The 20,219-nt window shown below is 55.7% G+C and overlaps 2 protein-coding genes across 2 annotated transcripts; both read left to right on the top strand.

Annotated features, from left to right (window-relative positions):
• Positions 1 to 877: 877 nt before the first annotated feature.
• On the top strand, positions 878 to 4,581 carry GCG54_00011438 (Pentafunctional AROM polypeptide; the record flags this gene model as incomplete). Its single annotated transcript, XM_045411343.1, has 2 exons — positions 878 to 1,185; positions 2,163 to 4,581. Coding segments are annotated over 2 exons (2,727 nt in total), but the record flags the coding sequence as incomplete, so codon positions are not given.
• Positions 4,582 to 17,204: 12,623 nt separating this feature from the next.
• On the top strand, positions 17,205 to 20,219 carry GCG54_00011437 (putative transcriptional regulatory protein; the record flags this gene model as incomplete). Its single annotated transcript, XM_045411342.1, has 6 exons — positions 17,205 to 17,413; positions 17,464 to 17,530; positions 17,664 to 17,881; positions 17,931 to 18,098; positions 18,146 to 18,324; positions 18,376 to 20,219. The coding sequence occupies 6 exons, from the start codon at positions 17,205 to 17,207 to the stop codon at positions 20,217 to 20,219; spliced, it is 2,685 nt and encodes an 894-aa protein (XP_045268400.1).

The raw sequence follows: 20,219 nt of genomic DNA, 5'->3' as shown, positions 1-20,219 counted from the left end.
AGCCAGCCCAGGGGAAAGGAACAATACGGTCTTCGAAGTGTGAGGTGAGCGTGAGTGTGTGTCGGGTGTGGTGTGTGATGGGCAACGGTGGAGAATCAGAATCCTTGACCTGGTAAAGGAGTTTCCCTCCCCAGCGGGATGGACGCTAACGGTGCCAAGTCGCCCCGAATGGCGTGGGCACTGAGGGCTCTCATTGGCGGATAATCTCGGTCACCCGAATCCCGGAAATAGGGAAAATGCGGCAAATCTTTGCGGCGACGACAACCCCCGTCGCACCCCCTCCGAATCCCAGCTGTCTCCCCAAAGTCTCTCCTCAAGGGACTCGAGGGGACTCAACCCAGGGGCCCAGGGGGTCGCTTTTTGGAGAGAAACATCCCAGCCAGCTGCACTTTAGGGGGGCCACAGGGGATGCCACTCCCCATGGTTTCCCCATTTACCCCACCATTTGGCACGCGCAAGTCAGTCGTTGCTATCGCTGGAGTAGTTCATGGGGTGTGTTTGTTTGCATGCAACGTCTTTCCTGTCCTTCACCCAGGCGTTCTTCATTTGGCATCAACAAGACACGCGGTGGAGGGTCTGTCTGTCTCCCAACATCAGCAACAACGCCCCTCACGGACAACGACGGCGACGGTATCACCAGGCAGCAAGTTGTTTTTGACTCTACGGGCTAGCCCCGTCTGGGGAGATCATCGTTGGACCGTGTTCTCGACGACGGACGAGGACGACCTGCAGCTTCCAGCAAGGCACCCGGCCTCCGGTGTTCTTACCGGCCTTCAGGAACATCGGCACGACTGACTGCCTCAAGACCCAAGCTTTCCTCCTGCGGCCCTAACGCCAGTCAGCCAGCAGGAGCTCTTCTGCTTCTTCCGTCTCAGGCCTTGTCCCATGCCCAGCTATCCGGCTTGCCCCTCCTCCACTGCTGCTGCTGCTGCCGCCGCCGCTGCTACTGCTGCATCCCGAGTGGTACCTGTCGTCTCTTGTCAAGAAGTCTGGTGGAACGCGGTATCTGTGGTGGAACAATTCGCCGTCCCCAACTTCCATCAATCTTTCCGTCTCCTCCACCAACGACGACCTCCAGATTGTCCTTTGCATTGTACCGGCCGGCTTTGCCGTTGAGATCACACACCTCGCCAATTCATTCAGTACGCCTGTCATCCTAGCATTATCGTTCCTCCATATTGCCCTGTCCGTCCAGGGATCTCCACGTTCTGGTCTGGTCCATACTGCCAGACACCACACGAACAGACGGACCACCCGCGGGCCACAACCTACATCCCTACCGGACAAGACTCTTCTGTCCCGAAAGCCACCGCCGCCGCCGCCTCGCCAACTCCCTGCTCGGCGAAATACCTCCTCTCCCACTAAGCTGGACCTCCTCGCGGCCCTGTCCTTCCCGTGCCATCGGCCGGTTCATCTCAACTCCTCATATTGCAACAACCTCCACTCAAACACGCTCCCTTCCCACAGCTACCACGTTGTCTGCCTGAGCTCTGTTCGTTGGCTGTCGTCGAGCTCGTCCTCGTCCTGACGCAGAACTCCCCCACGGCTCGACTCGCGCGCGAAGTGCGACTGACCCCGGAGCACCCATTACCAGAGCTTCAATCGAGATTCCTGCCACCCGTCATTGGCACGCGGCCCAGTCTGCCCGCGCTTCAATTAGACGACCCTGCCCACCCTTGGAATCGCAAACTCCTTATCCTGCATCGGAACACCTCGACCTCCATCCCGAATTGGTGGAAGAAAAGTACCTCGTTCTACCAGAACCTTTGATAGGGCTGTTCTTCTCACCGTCATCGCCCTCCTTGTAGTCAGCAGCTTTCTTCTCTTACTCTTATCAACCCCGAGCTTCACAGCGCATATCGCGCCCCCGATCTCGAGGACGCCTCTTATGCAGCAACCTCACGACGACCCCCACCGGCTTCCTCTTCCCGGCGCATATCTTTGACACCATCGGATCACCTGACACCATTGGGGCCCTGCTCACTCGCTTCTCAACCATACTACACCATCTATCCCCTCTGTGACCTGTCAAGTCCATTCCAGTCGCCCTGTGTACTATCATAATCCTACCTGGAACATCGGCTCGTCCTGTCATGGGATTTTGGTTTGATACTTCCAACACCAACTTACACCGCCAACATACTTCCCTACGGCTATCCGAGTTATTCTGAAGGAGGAGAAGGGGAGGGATCGGCCTACAGAGGTGTTGTTGCAAACTCTACGCCTCAGTTCACCGTCCCCGGCGTAACTGCTCGGTTTTCTCAACTCGAAATCAACAGATCTTCGATGATAGACATGGCATCGGTGCACCAACTGGGAGTTGGGCCGACGCCAGCACGCCCCCGCAGTATGAACATGAACGGGTCTGGAAGCCACGATGTCGACATGGACGTTGACCGAAATGGAAGCCCTGCTGTTGTCGCGAGCAACACCAGGTTTGGGAGTGCTCCTCAGCGAGGGGACACTAGGATCGTCGTTATCATGTTTGGTTCTGGTCAGGACAAGATCGTGTCAGTCTTTGCCGATGTTCTGGGCAAACCGTTCGCTATCCGTCCTTCCTTCAAGGAGGTCAGCGCTGCGGATCATGGACTTGTCATTGGCATGCCGGCGGAGCTTGCAAAGAGCGACATCGCCTCGAGGAATAAGGAGGTCGTTGTGGTCATCAACGCCCACTGTGTCAATCTTGGCATGCCACCAGACATCTTTCTTTCGGCCGAGTGCGACTACGAGTTTCTGTACAGCGAAGCCCCTTTCTTCCGCCGGGACCTAGCAAGATTCATCTCCTTCACCTTGGGACAAATTAGCCACCACGACACATTGATGTCAAAACCAAGGACATACTTCATCTCTACGACGTTTCCCGACGTCAGTGCCGCTTTGCCGAACATCGATATTCTCACGGTTGGTGCAGATGCCGTGGAAATCCGTGTCGATCTTCTCAAGGAACCGCTTGGTGACGGTACCTATTCTGCTGTCCCTAGCTTGAGCTACGTGGGAGAGCAACTCATGCTCCTACGCCAACGAACGGAGCTTCCCATCATATTCACGACAAGATGTACCAGAGAAAACGGACGATTTCCGATGGAGAACCCTGATCTGTACTACGAGTATCTGTATCGTGCCATTCAGTGGGGCGTCGAATACATTGACGTGGAACTATGGCTGCCAGAGGCCATCCGCAAGAGACTCTGGGAACAGAAAGGTAGCAGCCATATCATGTCTGCTTTCCACGACTTCTCTGGTACTTTCAAATGGCCTTCGTCGCATGCAGAGCAGGTGTACGTGGAATCGAGCAAGTATGCCGACATTATCAAGATGATTGCCATCATCAACGACCACAATGAAAACTTCGAGTTGGAATACTTCCGCTCGAAGATGAGGGCAGACTACCCAGACTCACCGCCTTTCTCGGGTGTCAATATGGGAGAGACAGGACAGTTCTCTCGCACTTTGAACAGAGTATTCACTCCCATCACCCATCCCTTGCTGCCCATTGTAGCAGCTCCGGGACAGATGAGCGCCTCTGAAATCAATGCGGCCTTGGCCCTTTTGGGACAACTTCCTAAGAAGAGCATATATGGCATCACCACGCCAGCGTTCCGAAGCTCGACTCCCCAGGCCCCTTTCTACGAAAAGTGCTTCAACGAGCTTGGACTTCCCCATTATTTTGCTGTTGTGGAGCGTCTTCCCAACAACTTCCAGGCCATGGAAGCGTGGTGCAACCAAAAGAATTTTGGCGGTGCTTACCTTAGTCCTCCTGTCTCGTGGAGCGGTCTGCTGAAACACAGCCCTTTCTTTGCGTCGTTGAACGGGGGAAAGGGACCGGAGTTGACTGAAGCCGCTCGGCTCATCGGAACTGTGGACACGATTATTGTCAAATCAGCATCGTCATCGTCGGCCAACTCAGCACCGGCATCCATACCATCGAGCCCGCGACACGGCCACCACGATTCCTTTGGCCATCTTGGTTCGAGCGTATCCAGCCTGTCTCCTAACACGTCTCTGATACTTGACAATGCCAGCTGGCGAGGCATTATCAGCACTTTGACGAGAGATATGGCACCTTCAGCATACTTTGGACGGACAGCCGTCGTTCTTGCTTCATCAGGCGATGATGCTGCGTCGATAATGTACGCTTTGAAGGCACTGCAGGTTGGCAAGATATACACGGTCGGTTTCCGAACACCCCCGGCGCTCGCTCGGGACGGGCCTGTGATTGAACCTTTCAACAGCCTCGAAAGCCTGAAGAAAGCACAGACTGTCGGCGACGATGCGGCTCCCTTCCTAGTCGTCTCAGCCCTGGGGCCAGAAAAAAGCAACATTGTTGGCATGCTTGTCCGCGTCTTTGGTGCCAATAACCAAGGAAGCTCCAATTTCAAGAAGGTCTTCCTTGACCTCGCAGATACTGCGGGTGCGAGGAAAGGCGGCGATCCTAGCATCATCGCTCAGCAGGCCGGATTCTCCGCATATGGGAGCGCTGATACCGCTGCTTTTACAACGGTCGAGACTCTGAGGTTGCTCGTCGGTCAAAACGTGCCCTACAGCTTCGTCAGGCTGGCAAGTGGCAGGAGTTTGTTCTGAAGGGGGGAAAGAGGACGACAGCTCGGGCCCTCAAATGCCTTGCACTGGGCAAACGACTTGCATCAAAAAACGGATAAGAATCATGGCGATGCGGATATCCAGCCCACAGCCTCATTCCAATGGGACCTTGTAGCAGGGCTTGCACTGCAGACCGAGCCGTAACCAGTGCGATACGACCAAGGGCGACGAGGACGCTTCGACAAGCTCCGGGTCCACAGAGAGCTAGACCACACGGAGCGGCATGGGGTTCTCCACGACAGCCAAGCCAGGCTATCGGCCGCCACCCCAAGTGCGGAGAACGGAGGGAGCAAGAAGCGAGCCAATTCCCTCAGCTGCATTTCCACAACATCCTCTCCACGGAGAACCGGGGGGCGGCAGGAGGCCCACCATGTCATTTCCGATTGCCAGGACTGAAAGAACCGCAGATGATCGTGCGGATGCGGAAATGGGCCCTGGCAAGTCTGTTATGACTTTGCCTTCATCCTGATTGCGAGAACTCGCCAGGAGAGGGAGGATACGAGGGAGAGTTCGGTGCATGTACGGCGTTTAAGTGAGAAAGGGAAAGGAGACGACTTGCGGAGAGCATTTACATGATCTATTTCCATCCAATCTATGTACGCACGAGGCCAGACTAGCCCGGCCTCCTGCTTTCTCTGAAATGTAAGGTTTACTATGTAGGGGCTACATAGCCTGCCAATGGCAGCGCTGATTTTGACAAAGAGCCAATTTCATATCGAGCAAGTCCACTGGCCTGACTGTGGCACGTCTATATGTTCTGTGTTCATCTTACCGAAACCACCTGCCATCTTGGAAGGTAGAGCTCGCGATCCTTGCCTAGAAATCATGACTGCTGACTCAAGTCATCGATTCAAAGACCCTTGCCGTAGCAGGCTTTTCCAGAAGCGACATGGGTTCTGGGCTTTTCAGTTCGGACTGCGGAGGTCTCGGGGGAGTGACGAGTCTTTGCGATGTTGGATGCGCCCGACTTAGACCGAAGGCGACCTCCCGAGTACAAAGCTCAAGACCTTCAGCCATCAATCACGTAGGCTCCATAGACATTTTCATATAACCAACCCTGTTTCCAGCTATCTCTAGGCCTGATGGATGGCAGTGTCATATAGCCACATCTGTCTTCTCATTGATGAGCCGTCTGAATGGTATTCAGGGAGCTTTCGTAAGGAGGGGGGTTGTTAGTCAAAGTGCTGCGCCGTGACTTCAAAACCCTACAAGACCTGTAGCCCTGCGACCGTTCCTTCGTACACTTTGCCTGTGACTGGGGAGTTCTTGACCCTCAGAAGCCTAGGATGCCATGGAGTAGGGATGGAAGGGATGGAAACTGGTGTCCTCAACAAGTCACTGGGGGATACGAACCAGGCATTCCTGCAACAGACGCAAAATTTTGTCATCTCCACGTCCATCTCAGACCAAACGGTTAATCTTGGGAAGCAAATGGTCAGCAAATGTGGCTGGCATGATTAGACGAAAGCGATCACCAATGCGGGAGAGAAAGATGACGCAGACCACGCCCAGAGACGTTTTGACAAGAATCGTTTCCACAGCAGCTGATCGTCTTTGGGAAGGGCTGAGACGGGAGGAGTGCCGCCGAGCTGAGGCGTGTAAGTCAGCACCGGTGGCCTGCAGAAGGATCCTTTCTTTGCTCGCTCCTTTCTTTGCTCGCTCCTCTGGCGCTCGACGTACAACCACAGGCTTAAGTTGAGCACAAAAGGTAAGATGATCTGGGCAACCAGAACTATCCGTGGGCTGGACGATTAGACTGTGATGCAGACAGCTTCAGCCGCCGGGCGAGCGTGAACCCATCACGACCCCATGAGCCACTGGAAGCTGAAGGGTAGCGGCAGAAGGAGGGGTCGCCACGCCTGCTCGGGCCGTTCAAAAGACCACCACTATCCAGTCTAGATGAGTGACGTGTTAGGTGAGCCCCTCCAAAGAGAGTAACCTCATCATGCAAGGGCGGGAGAGCAAAGCTAGCCCCCCTGAGTGCGGTTGGACCGATCGGAAGGGTTCTTCAGGCCTCGACAGCGAATGAAACGCGGTAATAACCGCGAGCCTCGGGGGGACGGAACGAGGCCATCGATGGCAACATCGTGGTTCAGAGTACTTGTAGCGGCAGGAACAACTCGGGAGAGTCGGAATGATCTGTGACAGTGGCAGGGGTGTCGGCAGACACGCTAGTGAGCTGAGTGTGATATGAAAGAGAAGCTGATGGTGACGAAAACGCGACCCTGCTGAGTAGAGATGAGGTAGGAAAGAGGCTTGCGCTGAGATAATGTCACTGTTGATGGGCATGTCTCCCAGAGAGGAGATGGCCGCCATCTCGGTAATGAAAAGTGACGTGTTTCAAGGGAATTAGATGGCCCATTGCAGGTTTCCCGACCCGACATCTCTTGACGAGTGATCTTTGCTTAGAGCAGCATGACGCATCTGCAAATGCTGGTTTGACTGCTGTCTACAAGGGATGACAATGCAAGACAGGGCGATTTGATGTAACACGGCGTCGGAGGTGTAGTAGATGGCCACTTGAATTCCTGTCTCTTACTCCGAGGAAGGTAAGCACCCGCCTTCCATGATGACGATGGCAGGACTTATAGAGGTCGTGTCGATGACTTTGAAAGCCAGCGAGTGACGACGAGCGATCTTCCAAAGTCAGCCCAGGCTGATAAGGTGATCTTCGATGGTGATCCTGAACGCAAGCCGCAGAATTCGTGTGGCTGGAGTCACCGAATAATGGCTCCTCGCTATTCGCTTTAGATGACCGCGAGACGTCGTTACTGCGGTGCTTTTAACTCCGTGTGCTTGCCCGTAAAAGCATGGCCACATCGCCAAACCCTTTACGGTCGAGAGACTTTCATGAAGAGTGGCGTATCGGGCCGGCATTTCTCAGTGGTCAGGTGTCGCGGGGCATGCGCGTAGTGGAAGGTATTCTGTACAGAGTCAGGGTTCAAGACCTGCAGAAGTGAAGGTGGTGTTCGTGGTGGATGTGTGGAGGAGTGCGGAGAGGGGCATTTCGAGCGGAGTCACAGTACACTATTGGCAACCTTCCTCCCCAGCTCTGCGAGGCGGTCTTGACTCAGATGATGGTGGGCGTCTTCTCCAAATTCTCCAATTTTCGCCATAGCCATCATGGTGATTGGCACGGTTGAAAATGGCCCTTGAGCCGTAGGCAAGAGTCTGACAGAGTAGAAGGCTTGTGGGACGGGTTCGCGCGCAGCCGCCCATAAGCTTAAACGAGATATGCAAGGGCTGGCAGAGGGGATGAAGGGGAACTCGTCAAAATCGACGCGTGCGTCTGATGTACCAATTCAAAATATCGGTGGTGCTTGAAAATGTCGGGGACACCCGCAAGAACGGCGGTGAAGTCGGGGCAAAGCCGAGTCTCTCTTCAGTCATGTCCGGCAGTTCAGAGGTGACAGTCTGGGCATTGCCTGTCTCCCACATGGCTGGTTGAGAACGGAGGACCCGGCACGATAAATGAAGACAAGGCCGTCAGCCATGCAAGTTAAGAGTGAACCAGCGGCCAGACCATCGCCCCAGACGCCACCGACGAGGGATTGGGTCAACAGAGCCTGCTCGAGTCCAGGATCCTGAAATACGCATGCAACCAGAATGAGAAGGACTCCATTTCGGACCTAGTGCCTGTAGAGGATATATTAAGTGGCATCTCGTAGTCTGACCTTGGTTCGGAGGCACGTTGTTGCGCTGGCCCAACCTCCCCACGGTTTGCCGCACCATAATCAAGCTATCTTGTTTGAAGTTCCCGGCGGTCCGGCCGCGCTGGTAACCGTGAGACAATGGGCCGCTGATGCGTGATGCTGGGTCGATAGTAGACAGTCATATAGATCTCCTCGGTTTGTGAGCCGGCGTAGGGATCGTCAGGACATCACACGGTAGCTAACGAATCGCTGAGAAAGGTAGGTCGCATCAGCTGATACCGTATCGCGGAAAGACTTCTTGTGATAAGTGCAGGGGCTTTGTTGTATTAGACAAGGCCGTAGTCTTCTTCCCGGGTTGCGGCAGTTGTGGGTGCCGGAGGTCGGCCGATCTTGGCGGCACAGGGCTCCTTCTTTTCTTTTCTGTCGCATTATGACGCTCTGTTGCCAACAATAAGACGTCGTCTGGTTGTGTCAGGGCCTCGGACTGACACAGAACCTGCCGGGCTATTTTGATGAGGACCGCAGGTCAAGAAATTAGATGCGGGTTTGTCCTGCTGAGATTGGATGACCGTTGAACGGAGCCGAGACCGGCGGCTCGAAAGAGCCTTCACGCCACAAGCGTCAACAGCACCGCTGTGCAACGTTTGAGACCCACGCGTGGCGGTCAAGACTGCTGCAGTAATGTAACGACGGCAGAGAGATTGTCGACGGGCAAGTAACTGTTGGCGGTGCGGGACGAACCAGGGAATCACCGTTGCTCCAAGATCATGCCCAAGATCATGAAGCAATGGTTGTTCTGCCCTTGCAAAGATCTCTCCTCACCTCTGTGAGCTAAGGTCTGTAGGCTCGACTTTGCGATCCACAGAGCCAAAGGTTGGAGACAGTTGGCTCTGAGGATCGTTCTTTTCGAAGGTCGAACCCACGCTACGGTCGGGGTGCAGCATGCAGAGTCAAAGCTTCTCGGCAATGGATCTTAACTGACGTCCGATAATGGTCGACGACCTCTTCTCGAACAGTGCCCTCCATTAGTCGGCTCACTAAGAACGGCAGGTCAGTAATCCGGGAGCCAACATATTCCCTTGGGGCGCGGTAGACACCACGTGTAAGGTAGAGTCTCTCGAGAAACCCTGCTCTCTTTCCAACCGCCTCACGCGTCCTTTTTGATGGATATGGAGCATGGAGGTTGGCCCCCAAATTTGGAGAATATGGCCGTTGTTCTTTTAGCCTCGGTGCAGTAGCGCAGGACTGACACGGCGACGCCAGTGGCTGTCTGTTGTCGTTGTGGTGGTGGCTGCATGCATGCCATCAGAGCTGGGCTTTAAGCGAAGCGGCACGAGTAGGTACAGTAGCACGTATCCGGCTGCTTCCAGAGGGCACAAGAGATTCCGACCGGGGCTCGTTTGGGTGCTGTTGCGCCGGCCTGTATCGGGTCCTTGAACCGACTGTTGAACCAAGCATTCTTCGGCCGCTACTCGGCTGGGCTCGCATTTGGGCTAGGTGCGGAGGGGTTTCTGGCAGTCAGGTGTGCACATGCGGGGCAGCGACTTTGTCTTTCTGGTTCAAGCTTGCGAATATCGACTTTGGTTTTGTGATGGGACTGCTCGGCGCGCCCGCTGCAGCCAGATCTCGAGCCGCGGCAGTGAGCTACGTTGGACAGGTGTGTGTCAACGTCCTTGTCCGATTGTGGGTTCTCCAGTCGTGCACATGGTTGGAGACGCTGAAGGCGAAAAGGCACTCGATATATCAGGAGGCAACTGTGACGACTTGATGGCAGGCAACCTGGGGAAGCAAGCATCCAATGTTGGCCCGACAAGTTGTCCAGCGGCTTGTGGTGCATATGGGCGCCGGGTGGCTTGTGTTGGGTTGGCTGGGCGCTGCCAACGTCATTAATCTGGTGCGCGAATGCTCTGATTCGAGCGGCAAGCAGCATCTGCCATTGTCGTCGGTGTCGAGGGGGGCTCCATCCACGAGCACATCCCACAGGAGGTTTGAACTCAGGAGAAAGAAGTTGCTGCCCGTACTTCCTTGTCATCCAAGCAAGGTCGAATGAACCGCAGTTAGTGGGAACCCCCAGAAGTTGAGACAGTCTTGGCAATAGGCGTGACGAGATGGTCCAGCACGGAGACCAAAGCAGAAAGCTTCTCCGCATCGATCGACAGGCTCCCCGCTCCCCTTCAGCCGGAGACGTTTTTGGTGTGGTGCTCTCTCAATAGTGACAAGTGATGTCGTTGCTGATGTTCTCGAGACCTCCGTTGCTTATTCCTGCGTGCCTGTTGCCTGTACGTACGTGCGGTGCTGTGCGGTGTTGTGCTTTGCTGTGCCCGCACACCCTCCAAGCCAAGATCTCTGCTCCCGAGCCGCTCCACCCCTGGCGCGATTAAGTGCTGGCAAACCGGGGTCGTCGCCGTTCAAGCACCACATCTGGTTGCCATGTGCTGCGATCCCCATGGCAGGCTGGGGACGTCAGGATGAAGCAACTTGCTGCCTAGGGGGGCCGAACGAAGGGTTCTGACCGAGCACCGAGGATGGATGGGTGGAGGCAGAAGCCATCATTGGCTCTCAGCAAAGGATGACCAGACACCAGCCATGCCCTCGTGGTTCGGGTTGGGTTGGATTGAGGCGGGTGAGATTCCTTATTCCATGCGAGATGCGTGGCCAGAGAAGCGAGGCGAGTCTCGAACCGTGTCCATTCGCAATTGTACCTCGAAGAAGGGATAGGTGGCCATGTAATATGAAGAGTACTATTGATGGTATCTCGATGTGAAGGTGGAAGCAAGGTGAGGTTGTCAGGCAGCCTGCAGAAAACGTGGTGTTGGTGGTGGGTGGCTGGTGTTGTTGACATCCAAGTATCTGTCTGTCTGGCTGAATGGCTGGCTGGCTGGCTGAACTTGTTCTTCCAGAAAGAGCTCACGGCCAAGGTACCCAGGACACGCCCACGCAGGGCACACCTCATGGCAGACGTTATCTCGGAAACGGATTAAATGTCCCGATCCAGGAGCTGCTCGCAGACAGCAGGAGCACACCCAGTCAGCTTCACGGTCGATCCCCATGTGTCCTTCCTATTGCGCCTTTATCAGGCGTTGTTGAACCGCCCGCACCAGCAGTCACGGAAGTCGCCAGTCAGCATTGGGTAAGAGCAGACAACCTATCCGCAAGGTCCTGGACGTTGAAGAAGGAGCGGCGGCGGCACCAGCAACGGGAACAGCAGCAGCAACCCGCGACGGCTTCAACGGTCCTGCAGACAGTCGTTGGCACCCGCATGTGCTCTCTTCGAGGACAGGCCCACTGCGTTTCCTATTGGGCATCATCCATCTGAACAGCATCAACTGCAAAATTTCGCATGACAGCAACATGTCACCTGCCACCTGCGGCCTCGACGCCTCGAGGTCTGGCCTCAGATCCCAACTTGCACCGCACCCTGTCGATGAGAGGAGCTGTCCGCCTGGCCCGCCCATCTGGAGTCTTGCCCTGGCCCGCAACTTGCCTTGAGCCCCGACCCCAGGCCTGGACAAGGATCCTTCATCCCATCTTTTCTGCCTCTCCAGGGGGCCCCGGTCAGCAAGCACCCATCCCCTTTTCCCTCACACACTCGTCTCCTCCTTCACTGATTCGCATTTGCCATGTTGTCTGCCATGCAGGCCGAGGAACAGGGCCAGCCAGCGTTGCCAAAATGCCACCAGCGCAGAAAAGGGAATCTTTACGAACGAGCAGGCAGGCATGGCCTAGTGTATCCCTAGGCCGTTGTTCGTCATTTGCTCCCGGTACTTGACGATAGTTTCATCCGAGGCAGAGTCATGCTTAAACGGTGGAGGGCTGCGGTTGCCAATGCCGAATCCGATCTGTTGTGCCGAGAGGCCATTCCTCTTTTCTTCTTTAGCATCTTGTCCTTTGCTTTCTTTTCTTTGCTCCCCCCTCGATCCCCCTCGAGATCTGACAGCAACGTGACAAGGGCCTGTTTGACGGTCCGGCCCTTGATCTCGGTCCCCCGAAATGGCGTCGTTGTCTTGGGCCGGGCGGGACGAGTAGAAGGGAAAAAGGATGCGTCTTCATCGCGTGTTTGGACTAATCTGTCAAAAGTGTCAGTGTCAAACGTCAGCATCAGAGTCATGCCCGAGTTTGTATGAAGCCATGTCAAAGAAGAAATGACCTGTTCCAGGCCCGACCAGCCTGCGCCAAGGGCACCCCTACGGATGGGTATGATTAGATGGCCCGATCTTGGCGGTCCGGTGAGTGCCGGCTTGACCAACGGGGTCCGACACAGTGGTCTTGCACCAGGTTTGCGAGGGCATACCTATGGCGAGGCATGGTACACCCATCACTTGCTTTCCCGTGGTCCTTTTCCGCGAGGGCGATATCCGTATTCGTCTCGCGACGTTGAATTTTGCCCGTGTGAGTACTTAACCCTGGGGGGCTGGCGAGCCCAGCACCACCACGAAAGCAACCTCACAAGGGGCGACGGGGCGCTCAGCCGGGAGCATTGTCTGGAACAGGCAGGACGAGACAAGAAGCACGAATAGAACAGGCCCCGAGGGCGGGACGGGCGGCGGGGATCTGGGCTGCAAAAATAACAGGCGACGCTGCTCATCACCCAGGGCTGTTGATCTGCCGGGAGTTTGACCAGCGCATTGCATGGCACCTTGTTGCTTTGCCATGTTCCTGTTCGTCCTAACAATCTTTTTTTCGTTGTGTACGGCGATCCAAACAGATTTCGTCTCACCTCACTGGAGAACGACTGGTCCTGCCCATGCACTCGTCGTTTCTTATTGTTCTCGAGATGGCACGAAGTATGCTTCTTGTTGATGGGACACGGCACAGGAAATTAATTGTCTGCCAGATGAGTCCTGGGGAAGTGCATGCATGCAATGTACGTAATATAAGAAGTACCGGCCTCGAGAGGTGCCGCCTTGACCGCGGAGGAGTCCATTCACCGGGCTTTTTTGCTTGTCGTTGCATGGCCACGCGCATTCCATGGGTAGCACAATTGACCTCGGAGGTTCCATTCAAAGGGTGTTAGGTACTAAGTAGTTGCTCGAACATGCTTGGCGGCGACAACGTGCATGTAGAGGTTTGTGGACGCTGGCCTGTGTCAACTCGACTCGACGTGGTTTGATGCTGGCTGCTCCATGCTGTCCCGTGATGAGCAGGAGGAGGCTCTGGACCTAGAGAGACAAGGACACAAGACCATAAGCGAGTTTGGTGTCTTTGAAGATGGGAGCGAGTGGAACAATGCGGCGCTCGCGCGTTTCTCCCGCCGCCCACGTGCTGATGAGCATGTCAAACGCCAGCGGATATATCTCGCGCAGGTTTAAGTTACAGCCCGGTGGGAAGAGAAGAAAGGCAGATTGCCTGACTTCCGCGAGCAAGTATGAGAGAAAAGGTTATTGAATGAGAAGTGGATATGTGTTTTCCAGAAACGCCCCATCTTTACGAGCAACGTAGTGAGCAGCAGAGTCATGTTCGGTCGTGGCGCGGGCGGAACGGCTGTTGCGTGCCTTAGGGTTGTCGGCCGGGGTGTTGTTGGTGGAGTGGCAATGGAAAAGACCGTTGAGAAGGACCGCAGGCTGCCCTCAGCTGAGGCCTCTTTCTACATCGTGCCGAGTAACTGGGAAGACCCTATTGCGCGGCCGAGGCTTAGAGAGGCGATGTGCGCCGTGTCGGTGAGCAAAAGTCCGGGTCATTCCTGGAGCCGTGTTCTGTAGCTGGCCGGACGAGGTCAACGGGCATACGAGGACGTGAAAGATATCCGTAGAGACAGAGACGACCGCCAACAAGCCTGACAGTGAAAATCCACAGTTGAGACGTTTTGAAGTCCCCCTATGTCTTTGACTCCGCTCAGTTCAGTCACAGACCTAGACTGCTGAGGAGCGGCGTTCTGCCCTGCGACATGGGCCGGGGCAGACCGCGGCCGCCCACCGTCGGCAGCTTTGGCGAGGCTCGCCGGGATGCTGTGGACATGGCAGTTGACATCTCATTTTGCAAAGAAAAGGCGACGACGGAGCAGGACAGGGCAGCCAGCAAATGTTCCTACGCAACATCGGGGCAGGCGGGCGGCGGCGGCAACGTCGGGATGCTGCTCGGGCAGGCGGCGCTGCAAGCACCCGACATCTCGGGGCTCACAAGCTTTCCACTACCTTATGTTGACTGCCCCCCAAAAGCCTGGTGTCTGTGATTCGATTCCCATCTTGCATGTCGAGTGTCCGGACAGCGGGTAGTTACATGATATTGGAGGACGGCGCAGAGGCGTGAGGTACCCGTGCCGTGTATCGTACGGCGCCTTGACTTATCGGACTCTGTTAAGGCAGGGAATGTGTGGTACTTGGGGAGATGATGTACCGGCTTTGTGTGTAAATCTCGGTGGGGACTTTCGGCCTGTTCCTTTCTCCAGTCCTCCCTCCACATGGTGGGATCTTTCCCTTCTTTCCACCAGAGCCCAGACAAGAGTGGTGCAAGTCCATCTGATGTTGTCGGCTCAGTGGACATGACCGCAGAGGGGAGAACGTGGTGCCCCATGTTCCTCCCGTCTCTTCTCAGGCTTGGCAAATGCAAACTGCCAACTTCACCTGCTCAGAGCAGAGAGTCCGATGGGTTCCAGTGAACCTGGCCTCGGCCTCGTCCCATCGCACAATCACACTCACAGTGTCCGTCATATGGCTGGCCAATGTTCTCCGCGGCTGCATGGCGACTTCTATTCCTCGCAGTTGGCTCCACCGCCATCGAGAAGAGCGGCTCGCATTCATGGCCACCCCTCTCCCGCCCACCAGCATCACGTTGACATCGACCTCACCAGGCCAGGCCAACCCAACCCAACCCTGCTCAGCCGGCACAAACAGAGATCAATGTCTATCTTGGCTGATGCTTACCGCCTGATGTGCTGCCGGTCCGCCCCATCTGGGAAAAGCGACCTGTCTATCTCGCATGGCCTCTTCCACTGCGGCAGTGTATGTATGTACACTGCAGTGACCAGATGCGCTGCACACGCTGCTTTTTTACGCGCAGCGAGCATGCTCACTTTTCATCTCGGGACTCCACACATCCCATCCAACATGAACCCTGGCCCGTCCGGAGGTAGTGTATGTATTTCGGGTCGTGTGAGAGGAGAAGAAACGACTCGAACGCCACAAAGCAGGTACCTTACGTTCGTTAGCCACGCGAGTCTGCAGCAACCCGTGTGTCTCGAACGGGGAGGTATCAACTCCCACCATGACAATCTTTTGATCCGGCGTCAGTCATTGCTGACAAGTCCTGACAGACAAGACAGGCAGCACCAGCTTCCTCGATCCTGTCTGTGTGGTTTCGACCTCGAGCGGCATTGTCAACGCTTGTTTTAGGTACACGAAGAAGAAAGAAAAAAAACCGCCGATGAGATGAGCGGCAGCGCGGGCGGCTCAACCGCCTGTCCTTGTTTACCTTTGTGCTTGCCTCGGAGCCCGACTCGTCTCCCTGGGTTTTTTTTGATTGCATTCCTCTTTTCTTGTTTCATTGCCCAACAGAATACAGCACTGGACAACGACAAGGCTTTGTTTGTGCTACCCGTTGTCGATGTTCTCCGAGACATTCGTGTGCGTCGGCATCGGGGGAGGTTCGCCGGGCTTTTGGATGCTTTGGATGTCCAAGTCAGTATCCGTACCTTGGGGCCTCACAGCTGTCTTTTTTCCATTCCATTGTCTAAGGTAGGTCTCTCCCCTCCGGGCTAGGTAGCTAGCAGTATCCGTAACTGTTAGCAGGAACAGGGGTCGGTGGGCGTCAAGGCCCAGGATCCCAGGGTGGCAGCCCCCAGGTCGGCTCCTAGCTCGCATCGAGACCTTCGACAGAACAAGACAAGCCTCGCTGGTAACCCCCCATACCCCGGCCTGCACGCTACGTTAGCAGCAGGTTGCCCCATCTTTCCCCAACATCGTGCCCCCCCCAAACGTCCCTCCCAGGCCCCCCTCCCCTCTCCCACTACCTACTGCGTATGCAGTATCCATAGACTCCTCCTGGGTCCCGAGTCCCAAGTCCCAAGTGAAGTCCTTCCTCGGTCCTTTCCTGCTGGGCCCTCCTCATTCCCCTCAGGGCTCCGCTCCCCTCTCTGTCGCCTGCATTGTTCCTCGTTGGCTGACCACACTCCGACTCCATCACTCACTCACTCCCGGTCACTCACTCACACACCAACGCAGTCCGTCTCTATGTCTCTCTCTCCTCCCGGCGTTTGCAAACCTGGACCTCCTAGGCAGGTAAGGCAAGGTAGTGTACAGAGTACCTACTCCCCCTCCTCTGCTCCTGACCAGTCCCTGGTTTGCTGGCCTGCACTGCTCTGTCCCGTTCCTAGTGCACTACGACTCCATGACCGCCCCCCCAGTGCTCTATTTTATTTTTCTTCTGCCCCCTTCGTGCAACCTCCCTTTCTCCTCTGCCTTGATTGGACTCGAGCTCCTTGTCAATCTCTTTCCCCCTGGTTCTGTAACCGTTCACTTTTGCTCCCCTGTTGCTTGATGCATCCGAACTGCCTCCCAGGGCGACGAGGGACGAACACACCCTAGTCCGCTGCACTACCTAGCCACCTCCACATGTCTACACACAGACGGCCACTTGGGGGACAGTCATCATTTTACATGCTAGGCCACGCCTGGTAACCTCTTTGCCCTTCCTTACTTCATAACCTCACCCGTCCCCGATCCTGTCTCGCTACATACCCTTAGCTCGGCTTCTGTTCTGGCTTCTGTGCTTCCGCACTTCAACCACAGATCTCTTCGCCCGTCATCTTGGTCGACATCCACCAGACGACTTACAGGCCGCATTGGAGTTGCCTCGACATGTTGTGAGAGACGGACCGGCTTGCTTTCCACACAGCCAGACCAGACCCAGCTTGCTTGAACCAACAGCTTCTCGCCCCCGACTTTCGGAACCGTACCGAACTGAGCAGCAGCCAACCCCCAAAACTCTCTCTTATTACCTTCACCCGCCCCCAAAGACATGACGACGTCCATCTTCGAACCAATGAACGGAATCGCACCTCCCGGAGTTCACCCTGTGGCCATGTCCCGTCCTCAGGTCGGCATCGAGCGCCTGCCAACACGGCGGATGAGCAACGAGCCCCGGGAATCCATGAACTGCAAGTCATGCCGCAAGCGCAAGGTGAGACACCAACATGAAAATCTCGCGGCGCTATACGCAGACAAGATGTGCGCGCCTAAAGCTCTGAATCAATGTCTTAACACATACATCCTTCTAGATCAAGTGCAACAGGCTCCGCCCTTCATGCGAAGCTTGTCAGGTCTTTCAATGTCCATGCATATACGGTAAGCAAAGCTCCGTCATCGACTTGACTGACAATGTAGTTGTGGGAGGGTTCGTGTTTTGACTGACTTAATTGGGTTTGCTCTTGCAGATGCTGTGCCGAAAAAACGTGGACCCAAAACTGATGTACTCGAGGCGCTCTTGAAGAGAGTGGATGGCTTGGAAGCAAAGCTGAAAGAAAAGAACGAGGGAGAGAAAACGCCAACGACGCCAACGACTGCTGGAATCAAGGAGGAAGACGCTTCTCGCCCTGAAGTTGACACGGAGGACAGCCCAAACCCCAAACGTCTAGCTCTGGACACTTCGAAGGTTGACATTGATGAGTCGGCCATCTACTCGCCTGCACCCGCAAGGTAGGCCTTCGCCCAGACGAATCACGAGTCCGTCACCTAACTTGAGCAGTGAGCCTTCGCCACCCGGTATCCAGCCTGACGCGCTCTTGGATACGTACTTCACCAGGTTCCATTCCAAGCCATATCACATCCTCGACGAGTCGTCGGTTCGACAACGGCTGCAGCTGAATCAATTACCAAACTACCTGGTCCATGGCATCTACGCGGTCGCTGCGAGGTATGTGTGACCACAGAGGGCGCTTTCGGCTACTAACCCGTCCCCAGATACACTCCTCACCCTAGCGGATATCAGTCAGCTGTTCAACTCAGCGAAGAGTTTGCTGCCAGGGCAAGAGCCGAGATAGACACGGATGAGCCTTCAGTCGATGCCTTGCAAGCTTTGTTGTTGCTCGTTATTGCCTTCACGGCGGCAGGCAAGGGCAAGAAGGCATACATGTTGATGAGTACGCAGATCACACCATGAGCCACGCGATAATGCTAATACAGATCCACAGCAAACGCAGTAGGGATGGCAATGGCCCTCGAAACTCACCGCGAAATGGACAACCATGCTCGAGTCACGCCTGTTGAAAGAGAAATGAGAAGAAGGCTGTTTTGGACATGCTATTTGCTCGATCGGTTTCTGGCCTGTGGTTCAAAGCGCCCGTCTCTCATCGGCGACAAGACCATCCTCCTCCGACTCCCATGCTGGTCACCGAATCCCTCAGCACCACCAATCGACGGCGAATTCTTTCAGTCTGGGTCCAACCTCCAATTTCTTCAGGGTAGTGGGAAAAAGTCGCAGGGAAGCACGGGTATGCTTATCGACATTAGCCGCATTCTCGGCATCACAAACCGATACCTTGCAGCCGGAGGTGTGAAGGGCGACTCTCACTTCCCTTGGCACTCACTCTCGAACCTCTCCAAGATCCGTCAAGACCTGGACATCTGGGCATCCGGCACCGAAGACGTCTTCTCGAGTTTAGATACGCTATTTGGCCAGCCCGACTCGACGATCCTCGTCCTGAGTAAACTGATCTACCATCTCATTCACTGCCTCATCTACCGACCGTTCCTTCCGATCGACCTTGCCGAGCTTGCTGGAACCGGACAGCATCAGTCATGGCAGATTGAAGCGACAAACATGTGTTTCCTCCATGCGAACGCCATCTCCGAGCTCGTGGAACTCGGTAAGCAAACTGGAACAATCGAGTGGCCGGCTTTTGTTGGCTACTGCATTTGCACTGCAGGCACAGTTCACATTCACGGCGCACACTACAACAAGAACGGAAGTGGAGACTCGACAGTGTTCAGCATGTCGGCCGACTTCTTGTCTCGCGAGATGCAACAACTGAGCGAGTTGCGGTATGCGTGGGCCAGCGTGCAGCATCAGAGAGAAACCCTCCAGGGCATTTACAACGCCCATTCCGAGCTCGTAAAGAGTTTGGGAAACAACCCTATGCGATACTCTCCAGCCTTTCACCTCGAGGATTTCTTCGACCGATACTCCAACATCGGTGGACCTGGCGGCCAGACTTTCAATTTCGATGCCGCGAACTTGAGCCTCTCTGACGTCGTTGTCGACTTCACCACGGACACTTACACGGGACACGATCTGTACGCACCTCGCGCGAACAGCATGCACGAGAACGAGCGGCCGAATCTCAAGCGTAAGAACACCGCGCCATCTGGCCGCAAGCGTCCGGACCCGAAGGTCCTGTCGCCGCTCAGTACTACCAGCATGGCCCCTCCGCACGGGTTGCCGACGCCGTCTCACGCCCGCCACTCGTTCTCTCACCCCACCCCGACAATGGCTGCCCATCCATCCCCGGGTCTCTTGGCAACACCCACCTCGTTGCCACCTCACCCTGAGGCAATTGAACATGCGCCCATACCAGTGCCTCATGGGCAGTACGACGAAGCAGCTGCGAACAACGCGGCGGTAGCAGCGGCGGCCGCTGCGGGGTTCTCTATTGGACCTCAACACCATCAGCAGGGTAACATTCCCACTCTATCCTCGACTCCCTTCTCTCCTCAGTTCAGCTTCGCGACCCCTGGGCCGAACAGCAACAACGAGGGAGGCGGTAGCTACGACCCCATGTTTGGCGGTCTACCAACCAACGCTTTCGGCAGCCCTGCCGCATGGCACGGCGACGACGGAGGAAACAAGGTGGCACCAGGGGTGGCCGCACCCAGCCCGGGCAACAAGAGCAACAACGGCAGCACTGGAACCGGGCCCGGCGAAGAAAAGGATCCCTTCCTGAGCCTTTTGGAACAACTTGCTGAGAACGAGCACCAATTCGCCCGTCCGGGTAGCGAGCTCGACTTCTTCTTCGGCGGCACTGGCGCACCGCAGTAA

This window comes from Colletotrichum gloeosporioides (genome assembly GCF_011800055.1).
Source record: "Colletotrichum gloeosporioides strain Lc1 chromosome Unknown consensus_17, whole genome shotgun sequence".
Taxonomy (NCBI): Eukaryota; Fungi; Ascomycota; class Sordariomycetes; order Glomerellales; family Glomerellaceae; genus Colletotrichum; species Colletotrichum gloeosporioides.
This window is presented reverse-complemented; position numbering and strand designations above follow the sequence as displayed.